At 46.2% G+C, this 12,454-nt stretch overlaps 1 protein-coding gene across 3 annotated transcripts in view; it reads right to left on the reverse strand.

Annotated features, from left to right (window-relative positions):
- The window catches only part of MME (membrane metalloendopeptidase), a 114,078-nt gene extending 102,898 nt beyond the window's left edge, over positions 1-11,180 (reverse strand). The window contains exons 1-3 of one of the 3 annotated variants that reach the window (XM_038744450.1): positions 11,094-11,180; positions 4,334-4,501; positions 3,541-3,576 (exon numbers count right to left, since the gene is read on the reverse strand). In XM_038744450.1, the coding sequence (XP_038600378.1) occupies positions 3,541-3,576; positions 4,334-4,493 (196 nt within the window). In that variant the 5' untranslated portion in view covers positions 4,494-4,501; positions 11,094-11,180. Of the gene's footprint in view, positions 1-3,540; positions 3,577-4,333; positions 4,502-10,072; positions 10,102-10,158; positions 10,482-11,093 lie in introns of those variants that run through there. The other 2 variants (XM_038744452.1, XM_038744453.1) reach the window with 2 other exon arrangements.
- Positions 11,181-12,454: the final 1,274 nt, after the last annotated feature.

The following is a 12,454-nucleotide window of genomic DNA, read 5'->3' on the forward strand; positions in this document are numbered from 1 at the left end:
ATGATATATAATTTAAAGATGTGTACATAAGTGCTATGGGGTTGCCAGCGGGGCGAATATCACATACCAAGGGTCACAGATCCAAGTGCAAAACCCAGGAATTTAAGCAAACATCCCTTGTCTAGGTGGTGCAGTTAAATCATTGATAACACTATCTAGCCATCTCCACAATTCCGGGAGGAGAGTCCACTTAATGGCTCAAATGACGTACAAGAGCAGCGAACCTCTACAACTAGTGGTCCTCTCCCTGGACCAAGGTCCGCGGAAGGGGTTGAATAAAAGTAATAATGATGGTATCTATTAAGCACTGACTATATGCCAGGCACAGTAATAAGCACTAGGGTGGATACAAGTAAAATCGAGTTGGACACAGTCCCTGTCCTATGTGAGGCTCAAAGTCTCAATCCCCAATTTACAGATGAGGTAACTGAGTCCCAGAGAAGTGAAGTGACTTGTCCAAGGTCACACAGTAGACAAGTGGCAACCTTGTCTTCACAACATTGGCTTCACAGACTCTGTCCTCTCCGGGTTCTCCTCTTATCTCTCTAGCTGTTCATTCTCAGTCTCCTTTGTGAGCTCCTCCTCCCTCTCCCATCCCCTAAGTGTAGGGGTTCCTCAAGGGTCAGTTCTTGGTCCCCTTCTGTTCCCCATCTATATTCACTCCCTTGGTGAACTCATTCGCTCCCACGGCTTCAACTATCATCTCTAGGCTGACGACACCCAAATCTAAATCTCCACCCCTGTTCTCTCTTCCTCCCTCCAGGCTTGTATCTCCTCCTGCCTTCTGGATTTCTGCCTGCCATCTAAAACTCAACATGTCCAAGACTGAGGTCCTTATCTTCCCTCCCAAGCCCTGTCCTCTCCCTGACTTTCCCATCACTTTAGACGGCACTACCATCCTTCCCATCTCACAAGCCCGCAACCTTGGTGTCATTCTCGACTCTGCTCTCTTATTCACCCCACACATCCAATCCTTCACCAAAACCTGCCAGCCTCACCTCCATAACATCACCAAGATCCACCCTCTCCTCTCTATCTAAACCACTACCTTGTTGGTTCAATCTCTCATCCTATCCCGACTGGATTACTGCATCACCATCTTCTCTGATCTCCCATTCTCCTATCTCTCCCCACTTCAGTCTATACTTCACTCTGCTGCCCAGATTATCTTTGTACAGAAATGTTCTGGGCATGTCACTCCCCTCCTCAGAAATCTCCAATGGTTGCTTGTCAACCTACAAATCAAGCAAAAACTCCTCACTCTCGACCCCTCCTACCTCACCTCCCTTCTCTTCTTCTACAGCCCAGTCCACACACTCTGCTCCTCCGCCACTAACTTCCTCACTGTGCCTCATTCTCACCTGTCCCGCCCACGTCCTTCCCCTGGCCTGGAATGCCCTCCCTCCACATATCCACCAAATTAGTTCTCTTCCTCCCTTCCAAACCCTACTGAGAGCTCACCTCCTCCAGGAGGCCTTCCCAGACTAAGCCTCCCCTTTCTTCTATCTTTCTTCTCCCCCTCCATCAGCCCCCCTCCTTCTGCCCTGCCCCCTTCCCCTCCCCACAACACCTGTATATATTTGTACATATTTATTACTCTATTTTATGTGTACATATTTATTACTCTATTTTATTAATAATGTATATATAGCTATAATTCTATTTATTCTGATGGTACTGACACCTGTCTACTTGTTCTGTTTTGTTGTCTGTCTCCCCCTTCTAGACTATGAGCCCTTTGTTGTGTAGGGACTGTCTCTATATGTTGCTGATTTGTACTTCCCAAGCACTTAGTACAGTGCTCTGCACACAGTAAGCACTCAATAAATATGATTGAATGAATGAATGAATGAAATTGAATGAAAAGTGGCAGAGCCAGGATTAGAACCCATGACCTTCTGACTCCGAAGCCCATGCTGTAGCCACCACACTAGGCTATCTCCTCAATGAGAATTCAGCATGTTGCCATGGTGCAGAGATCCCCTGGGGCAAGCTGGGCATGGGCACTGGTGGGGCTAATAGCTCTCTTTGTCCTCCTGAATCAATCAATCGTATTTATTGAGCGCTTACTGTGTACAGAGCACTGTACTAAGCGCTTGGGAAGTACAAGTTGGCAACATATAGAGACAGTCCCTACCCAACAGTGGGCTCACAGTCTAAAAGGGGGAGACAGAGAACAAAACCAAACATACTAACAAAATAAAATACATAGAATAGATATGTACAAGTAAAATAAATAAATAAATGGAGTAATAAATATGTACAAAGATATATACATATATACAGGTGCTGTGGGGAAGGGAAGGAGGTAAGATGAGGGGGATGGAGAACGGGACGAGGGGGAGAGGAAGGAAAGGGCTCAGTCTGGGAAGGCCTCCTGGAGGAGGTGAGCTCTCAGCAGGGCCTGAATTATTCTAAGCATGGAGTTCTCTAGTAAATCTGTCTCCATGTAGTTTGGACTAGCCTCAGTGATGTGTGGGGGAAGAGAATGTGAACCCACCAACCCCATAGTTGAGTTTGGGTGTGAATAGAATGCCATCTTTGAGAGGTCTTTAGTTGCAGTGCCTTTAAGGTCTCTCATTACTTGTGGAAGTGTTCAATTCTTTAACCATCTCTTTCCCCGAGATAGGAAAGTATCTCCATTTTCAACCCAAAGTCCTGTTGTAATTGATGTTAAATTCCTAACCCCTCTGGTCTGTGTGTGTATTAACCTTAGATTGGCTCACCCATACACCCTAGAGCAGTGATTCAGAGCCCATTAATATAGCCATGAGTCAAGGTCATACAGCAGACATGTGGCAACAGGATTAGAACCCAGGTCCTCTAACTCCCAAGCCCTTGCTGTTTCCAATAGGCCATTCTGCTTCTCCATTCCTCCTCTGTCAGTAATAAACTGGTGAGGCAGTATTAAAATAAAGGGAAGAAGGTTATATTAAAGCAAAGTAACTTGTTAAGGAACAATGCTAGGAAATATTTAAAGAGTTCACAGCATTTTGGTACATGCACATAAAATGGTTTCCAAACACAGAAAATCTAGCTATTCGAACACTAATAGAACCTAAAAGATAAATTCATGGGTGGTCTGAATGACCACAGGTTTCATTCAACTCTCTGGAATACAATTATTGAAAAAAATGGACCATATAGAATGAAAACTCTTCTGTCTTTGGGAAAAAAAAATATATTAAATCCCTGATTTCAATTCAAACTGAATCACTTAATTTTTGACTATGACATTTTCTAAGTATTGACTTCGTTAAAAATGGACAAATAAGGGTAGAGCCATTCCATATGTTAATCTTTTCTTACACATTTCAACACAAAGATGTGATAGATAAGAAAATGAGAGGAAGTTCAGAAGAGGAAAGAAAAGGTCAAGACAAATTATGTCAGTACTTGGGTAATAAGTGCTGAATACAGTACTCTGCATACAGGAGGTACACAATAAATACACTTGGTTAGTTCATTGCTGAGAAACTGGTTTCCTACTGTGGAGAGATATTTACTGGAATCTAACTGGAAAAAAATATTTTTTCTTACCTGATTTTATACAGTCTGCAGTCTTGCAAATGCCATCTGGAAAAAAACAGGGACAGACGGTTTGGGACATTGTAGAATCATGGAGTAATTGGTATTTTTATATTTAAAATTATAGTGGTAAATCCATTCAAAACAAAGGTTTGATTTGATTATCATGCATGTTACCATTGCAAGCATAAAGTCAAATGGGAGTACAATCAATAGAAATATTCAATTCTGGAAAATAAAAATGCTTTTCACATTATCTTTTGCATTATAGAGATTTACACCCTTTCAGCTTCAGTTTCGTTAAAATGGGTGCTTAAGTCTGTCAATCATTTTTCCCCTTAAGAAAGCAATATTTTATCATCCTCAATGAGGACAAAAAAATCAGCCCTGCATGAAGTCTTTAAGATTTCAATAAATCAAGAAATGTGGTCTAATGACAGGTTCACTGAAATCTTCCATGAAACTCTACTCCTTAATCATATAAAATTATATATTGAGGTCCTTACAGTGAAATAAGTACGATTGTGCTAAATATAGAGGGTAAATCTAAAGCTCAGCTAAAACATAAAACACTTCATTTGAAAATCACAAGCAAACATTAGGAAATTCCTGGGTTATGCTATATATATTCAGACAAACTTTCTACCTTTCTCTGGGAGTTTTTATCTCAGCCAGTTTCTCTCAGCTTCAACTCCATGAGGCATTTATTACTTTCCAAGTTCTTAATACAGTGCTCTGCACACAGTAAGTGCTTAATAAATACAATTGAAGAAATAAATATTAGGATGAAGCAATGTCTACTTACCATCATATGTGGCATATAGGGCAATCATTGTGATGGCTATAATAGTGAGAAGGAACACTATAACCGAGAGACTTATTTCTAAGGCGCTCCATCGTTGTTTTTTCTTTGGTCTTGGAGTGTTTATTTCAGTTATATCCATCTGGCTTTCTGATTTTCCCATAACCTATTCTAAAAAGGAAAAATGAAAAGTGCATAGCTTTAGAAACCTTATCCTTCAGAGGATTAAGGTAGCCAAAGAAAAATGTAGTTGTTGCTCTATCAAAATAAAAATGTTTGTTTAATCAAGTTGAAGTCATCTTTTTGTTTTTCCTTTACACAGAAACAAAAAGGAATATAGACAATTCCATCTCCACATACAAACTCACCTGTCACCATGAAGCTCAGAGGCAGCTGGACAAATAAGACTCAGACCACACTGTTAGGCAAAGCCTTCTGGCCTTTGAACTGATGGCAAAGGTTGTTCAGATATTTCACTTGAATGGCCTTTTATCATCACAGAAATTAATGACTAATGTCTCGAGGTTTTGAATGAACCATAGTACAAGGAATATAGGCACAAATTAAAAGGGAAATCTTTGAGAGTTCCTTGATTAAAATTACGAACATCTTTTAACCTAATTTTTATGGATACTGCTATTTTGGGGGGTAAATATCCATTACTTTTGTAGTTTTTGTCCTAGCAGGTAGAAAAACTCATTTTGCCAAAAGTCAATAGCTTTTGGTTAGTGAAAAATAATATTAGTGATGCTACCTGTACTTTCTTCTACAAACCTGAAAGGGAGAGGATAAACGTGGTTTAGTGGAAAGAGCACGGGTTTGGGAGTCAGAGGTCATGGGTTCTAATCTCGACTCTGCAGCTTTTCAGCTGTGTGACCTTGGGCAAGTCACTTAACTTCTCTGTGCCTTTGTTACCTCATCTGTAAAATGGGGATGAAGACTGTGAGCCCTGCATGGGACAACCTGATTACCTTGTATCTACCCCCGTGCTTAGAACAGTGCTTGGCACATACCAACATTATCATTGTTATTATTATTAAACGTTTGTATCATGCCAAGCAATCATTAAAATGTTTTTCATTTACATTCGCCTTCACTTCCACTCTTCTGAATACCTTCCTCCCTCCTAGAAATTGTGCAGTAGTTTCTTTTTGCAAACATTTCAATACTTTAAGAAATAGAAACGGCATGACATAGTGGGCCAAGCATGGGCCTAAGAGTCACAAGGACATGGGTTCCAATCTCCACTCCACCACTTGTCTGCTGTGTGACCTTGGGCAAGTCACTTCACTATGCCTCAGTTACCTCATCTGTAAAATGGAGACAGACTGGGAGCCCCACATGGTACAGAGACTGTGTCCAAACTAATTTGTATACATCCCAGCACTTGGTACAGTACCTGGAACATAGTAAGCATTTAAATACCATAATTATTATTATAAAGTTCATTGAAACATTCATAATGCTGTGTATCTAAAGTTTGGAGGAGTCAAACCCCAGCAGCAAGGGCTCTCGAGTTTTAGAATACTGGACAGGCTCCCACCATGACCATGGCTTTGATTTTATTTTATTTTTTAAAGGTATCTGTTAAGCACTTACTCCATGTCAAGCAGAAGCAGTGGAAGAGCACAGGCTTGGGATTCAGAGGACATGGGTTCTAATCCCGGCTTCACCACTTTTCTGCTGTGTGACCTTGGGCAAACCACTTCACTTCTCCGTGCCTCAGTTACCTCCTCTGGAAAATGGGGATTAAAACTGAGCCCCAAGTAGGACAACCTGATTATCCTGTGTCTACCCCAGTGCTTTGAACAGTGCTCAGCACATAGTAAGCACTTAATAAACACCATAATAATAATAATAAAAGTACTGTTCTAAGTGCTTGGGTATATACAAGTTATTCAGGCCTATCCCACATGGAGCTCTCAGTCAAGTAGGAGGGAGAACAGGTACTGAATCCCCATTTTACGATTGAGGAAAATGAGACACAGAGAAGTTTAAGTGACTTACCCTAGATCACAGAGGAGGTGAGAGGTGAGCCAAGACTAGAATGCAGGTACTCTGGTTCCCAGTCCCATGCTTTATCCATTGGGTCATGCTGCAGCTGTGAATTTCTTTGACTGCTGGTCTCAGCTGTGAGGAGCCTGAAATCCTAGTGTTACTACTGTGTTTTATCGCTGATCAAAGGATTGCTTATCTTTCATATTTTTATTTCATATTCCTTCATGTTATCTTCAATCCCTCTTGAATGGTTCTCAGAATGTTAGCCCCCTGGAGTCCAGGGAATGTGCCTATATCTCATCTCTGTACTTCTTTCCCTTATTCCTGATACTACCTAGCTTGTTGGGAAAAGTCTCTTGAATATGTATTCTGACTCTTTAAGAGTTCCTACATTCATTTTTACCTGAAGCAGGCAGAAAGCTTATAGAGTCTGGGTTAAAGAACATTAAGAAAAAATCTCCTTATATGTTAATTGCAAACCCAGCAAAAGTCAGGGAGATGAAGAAGGGAGTGGGAAAGAGGAAAGGAGGTCTTGGTAAGGGAAGTTCTCTCAGAGGAGATGTGCCTTCAATAAGGCTTTGAAGTTGGGGAGAGTAATTTATCGATTTTGAGGAGGGCAGGTGCTTCAGGTCAAGGGTAAGATGTGGGCCAGGGTCGGCGGCATGATAGAACAGTATATGGTAAGCACTTAACAAATTCCATTATTATTAGATAGAGAGATCGAGGCACAGAGAGAAGGCTAGCGGAGAAGTCAAGTGTGCAGGCTGGGTTGTAGTAAGAGAGTAGGGAGGTGAGGTAGGAGGGGGGCAAGGTGATTGAGTGCTTTGAAGCCAATGGTGAGGACATTTTGTTTGATGCAGCAGTGGATGGGTAACCACTGAAGTTTCTTAAGGAGTGGGGAAACATGTTCTGAACGGTTTTGTGGAAAAATGATCTGGGCAGCAGAGTGAAGTATGCACTGGAGTGGGGAGAGATAGGAGGCTGGGAGGTCAGCAAGGAGGCTGAAAGAGTAATCAAGGTGGGATAGAATGAGTGACTGGATTAACGTGGTAGCAGTTTGGATGGAGAGGAAAGGGCAGATTTTAGCGATATTGTGAAAGTGGGAGACCGACAGGATTTAGAGATGGAATTAGTAGACTCATGTCTATAATGCCAGTAGTCTGGACTTTTAGCCTTTTCTCCAGCTCTTATCTTTTGCCTATAGTTATTAATAATAATAATGATAATGGTATTTGTCAGACACTGTTCTAGATAGGTTTATCAAGTTGGACACAGTCCCTGTTCCACCTGGGGCTCATAAAGTAGGAGGGAAAACAGGAATTTATAGCATTACAAAGTTCTCTTCTGCAATCATGCTTACAGCCCCTTCATGTGACTTCACCTCTGCACAGCGATTGCCTCTACCTGCAATCTCCTCACCAAACCACGTTTCTTCCCTGTAAATGTCCGTAGGAAAAAAAAAATACATCCTCCACGAAGCCTTCCCAGATTTTACACTTCTTCCTCTGCACCCCACTCCCTAGCTCCAGGTTCCTCTTCCTCTGTCCAATATTCCTGTAAATATGTACATACATATGGACTGTACTTACGGTTTTCCGTCACTTCCATCCTGGAAGTTTAATTATATGTGTATTTCTGAGACTTGTGTATTGTTTCTTTATTGATGATTTTCTCTGAGATTAAACTCAGGGCAAAGCTTAAGCCAAGGTCTCCCCGCGCTCTGTCCTCAGCAAGTTATTGGCGTACTAATTCATTCAGTCGTATTTATCGAACACTTACTGTGTGCAGAACACTGTACTAAGTGCTTAATCACAGAAGTGTTGGAGGAATTCGTTTCTCCTTACTAGCAAGACCTACGCATTAAGCTCAGCTGGCATTCTATGCCTCCTAAGGGTATAGAGAAAATACTAAACATAAAAAGTCCAGAGAAGACTAGAGAAAGTAAAGGTATGCATAAAGCCTAAATGTAAGAGGCAACTCCGCTTTCAGCGCCCCCCCTAAAAAAAAAACCCTCAGTAGAAGCATTTTCCATTCAAAATAGGATATAGAGTCACTCCTTGAGACACAACGATTCCCTTAGGGCAATTTGAATTGTTTTGGATCAGTGAGGTGGGTATATTGAGGCAGGAGAGGTTCAGGGGTTAGTAATGCAAATAAGTAATCTACAAGGCATTTCCTTCCCCCAAGCCCCCCATAAACTTCTGGCCCCTCCCTGGGTGTGAAATGTAAATGCTGGCTTTATCACCTTCACTGTTGTGGAAATTACGGCACAGGGAGAGGGGGAAACAGCTTCACAATACGACCCTGGCTCCCCTTCCACAACTCAATTAGCCAAGTTCACCCTGGAGAGCTAAGGAGAGAGCAAAACTGAATTTTTGGATCCCGGTAAACTGCCAAGTTTCCTTTTCTGCCCACGTTGTTCCGTGATTGCACGTGCCCCCTCCCACTTTTTTTTTTCCCTTTGGAAAACAAGGATCCACATCAAACAAGCGATCAGACCAGGCAAAGTACAGTTCTTGAGTAGGAAGTGGAATGCAAAACAGCTGAGTACTAAATACCCTACACTGGTTTATTTGCTGATCAGCCAGCTCCGCAGTGTTTGCCTCGCAGAAACCTACAGCGGGTTTTAACCGTTTTAACAAATGCAATTGTATTGCGAAGCGATAAGCCGTTTAGCTATAGAAGCCAACTCTTCTAAAGAGGTTACTCCAGAAATTCCCAAACCGCAGGACCGGAAACTACCGGTAAACACTTTGGAAAACTTTCATGTCCCCAAAGAACTGTCCATCGGGGAGGTAGCGTGCGGCTTTAAGCTTAATAGCGGGGTAAAATTAATGTCCCTTTTGATGGGAAGGGGAAAAGGGGAAGACGGGAGGCAAATTCAGGTGAACGAAAGTAAAGTCAAGAGGGAGATGGGAGAAAAGAGCAATTTTGCCGGAGAATCTGGAGTCTTGTTTAAAACGCTAGGTTGTTCAAGAGCCTGGCAAATGCAGCCTCTTTCAGCTCCGGGCTCAGCCCCAGAGCAATTGGGGAGGCGAATTTCTCTAAGGGTGAGCACAACTTGCTGTTGGAGAGATGAGCAGAAAGCCACCGTATGGCCGGAGGACAGGGTCAAGTCTTTCGGGAAGCAGAAGAGAAGCAGCCTGGCTCAGTGGAAAGAGCACGGGCTCGGGAGTTAGAGGTCAATAATAATAATAATGGCATTTATTAAGCGCTTACTATGTGCAAAGCACTGTTCTAAGCGCTGGGGAGGTTACAAGGAGATCAGGTTGTCCCACAGGGGGCTCACAGTCTTCATCCCCTTTCTACAGATGAGGGAACTGAGGCACAGAGAAGTTAAGTGACTTGCCCAAAGTCACACAGCTAAGTGGCGGAGCCCGGATTCGAACCCCTGACTCCAAAGCCCGTGCTCTTTCCACTGAGCCACGTTGGTCAAGGGTTCTAATCCCGCTTCCGCCACTTGTCAGCTGTGTGACAACTTCTCTGTGCCTCAATTCCCTCCAAAGGGGGATTAAGACTATGAGTCCCACGTGGGACAACCTGATTATCTTGTATCTCCCCCCCCCCCCACCAGAGCTTAGAACCTAGTAAGCGCTTAACAAATACCGTTATTATTATTGGGGCGCCCCTCTTCCTCCCTCCCGCTCTCCTGGGTCCCACCTGCTGCCCTGGTCTCTGTTCTCTCCCCAGCTCCCGGACCCCCCCGCCCCCCAAGGTGGCTCAGTGTGGACTCGGGGTGCTCACCTGCGGCCCAGAGGGTAGCTGCCCCCATCCCCTCTCCCCTCCCCTTCTCCCGGGGGGTCCGCTCCACCACTCCCGGAGGGACTCACCCGCACGCTGCAGGGCAAATTCCGTCCTGATGCCCATGGACACATCCCCCGCGGGGCAGGGGGGCCAGGGGAGCAGCTGTCCGGGAGAGGAAGGGCTAGGGGAGCAGGAGTAGACGGGACGAGGGGATCAAGGTCCAGGGGACGAGGGGCGTAGGGGAGCAGGAACTCAGGGGAAGAAAGGAACAAGGGCCAAGGGAGCAGGGGTCCAGAGGAGTAGGGACTCAGGGAAAGACGGGACCAGGGGTCCAGGGGCTTTAGGGAAAGAGGGGTCCAGGGGAGCAAAGGGTCAGGGGACGAGGAGAGGAGGGGCCCAGGAGACGAGGGAGCAAGGGTCCAGGGGATGAGGGGCTCAGGAGAAGAAGGAAGAAAGGTCCAGGGGAACAGGGGCTCAGGGGAAGAGGGGTCCAGGAGAACAAGAGCCAGGGGAGTAGGGGCTCAGGGGAAGAAGGGAGCAAGGGCCAGGGGAGCAGAGGTCCAGGGGAAGAGGGGTCCAGGAGAGCAAGAGCCAGGGGAGTAGGGGCTCAGGGGAAGAAGGGAGAAAGGTCCAGGGGAGCAGGGGCTCAGGGGAAGAGGGGTCCAGGAGAGCAAGAGCCAGGGGAGTAGGGGCTCAGGGGAAGAAGGGAGCAAGGGCCAGGGGAGCAGAGGTCCAGGGGAAGAGGGGTCCAGGAGAGCAAGAGCCAGGGGAGTAGGGGCTCAGGGGAGCAGAGGTCCAGGGGCTCAGGGGCGCAATGGTCCCGGGGAGCAGGGTGCAGGCGCAGGAGGGAGAGACCGGCTGGGAAGCAGGGGGGGAAAGGAGGTGTCGGAGGAGGAGGAGGCAGAGGCGGCCGCTTGCCGCGAGGTTGGGGACAGCTCCAGGTGCCCCCTCCAGCTCAGATGCCCACCCTAGGAGGTAGGAGAGACCGAGATCTCCTTCCCTCCTTCCTTCTTTCCCTCACCTGCGAGGCGGGCTGCAGCCGCCGCCACCACCGCGCAGAGCTTGGGCTCTTAGACATTCCCTGCCCTTCTTCTCCTCCTCCTCCTCCTCCTCCCTCCTCCTCCTCTCCTTCCCCAGCCCCTCCCCCCGCCGCCGCCGCTGCAGCTGTGGGGCTGGGGGCAATGCTCCAATAATAATGACGGTATTTGTTAAGCCCTTACTGTGTGTCAAGCACTGTCCTAAGCGCTGGAGAGATCTGGGCGTCCTCACTGGGAGTGCCAACGTTGACCCCCACTTGGAGAGGGCGTGCAACACCCCCAACTCGCCAACGCACTGCCCACCCCACCTCCTGCTTCCCCTCTAACCCCAGAACACCCCCCCGCCCCCGGCCAGGGGAATAATGATAATAACCGTAATCATAATAATGATGGTGTTCGACAAGCGCTTACTGTGTGCCAGGCACTGTACTAAGCGCTGGGTGGATATGAGCAAATCGGATTGGACACAACCCCTGTCCCTCGTGGGGCTCGCAGGCTCCATCCCCACTTTATGGATGGGGAAACTGAGGCACGGAGAAGTGATTTGCCTAAGGAACCCGCCCCGGGGGAAAATTAGGGACGAGGTGACCACTTTGCTGGGGCACTGGGCCTCCAGGAGTCCCCCGCGTTAAGACATCTCGTGACTTCTGCTTTTGAGACGGGGAATACTTTTGGCCCTGGAGGTGATCTGGGCTCAAAAGGGGCCCTCCATCATCCGCCGTTTGAAAGGACTTCGAGGACTTCGAGGGAGGGAGACCCGTCGGATGTCCCTTTTGGCCCGAGGATTTGGGCTTCAGGCACTCGCAAGCGCCTTTTGTTTTTAAAAACGACTTTTCTTCCCGCCTTTCACTCTCATAAAAGCTTTTTTAATGGCTGAACCACACCCCTGGGAAATACCAAACGGGCTTCCTCTTCACCTTGCAGGATTGGGGCTTGATTCTTGTCCAGAGTCACATTCTTTCCTAAAGGAGAAGGCTCCGGGCTCTTTTGGGAGCCGTCGTGGGTCGGACGGCAAAAGAAATGAGGGTCATTTGGGGGAAAGGCAGTAATAGACTGGAGTATCTTGCATTTCTGGAAAGTCACCAGGAGGCAAGTATTTACAACTGCATCCTTGCAAAATAAATAAAAATCCATAGCTCCCTCTAAAGCGCTGCTCAGCAAATCAGCCCCTTGCCAAATCCTTCCCGTTTCTCCATGACAAGGTGTCCCGGAATCAACCCTTCCTCTCCACCCACAAAACAGCTTCCACCCTGCCACAAACTCCGGTCAGATCGCGGCTGGACTATTGCATCAGCCTCTTCCCCCTATCCCGGCCAAGCTCTACCACGCACACATCCCTCCTCTT

The sequence above is a fragment of the Tachyglossus aculeatus genome, chromosome 1, assembly GCF_015852505.1.
Source record: "Tachyglossus aculeatus isolate mTacAcu1 chromosome 1, mTacAcu1.pri, whole genome shotgun sequence".
Classification (NCBI taxonomy): Eukaryota; Metazoa; Chordata; class Mammalia; order Monotremata; family Tachyglossidae; genus Tachyglossus; species Tachyglossus aculeatus.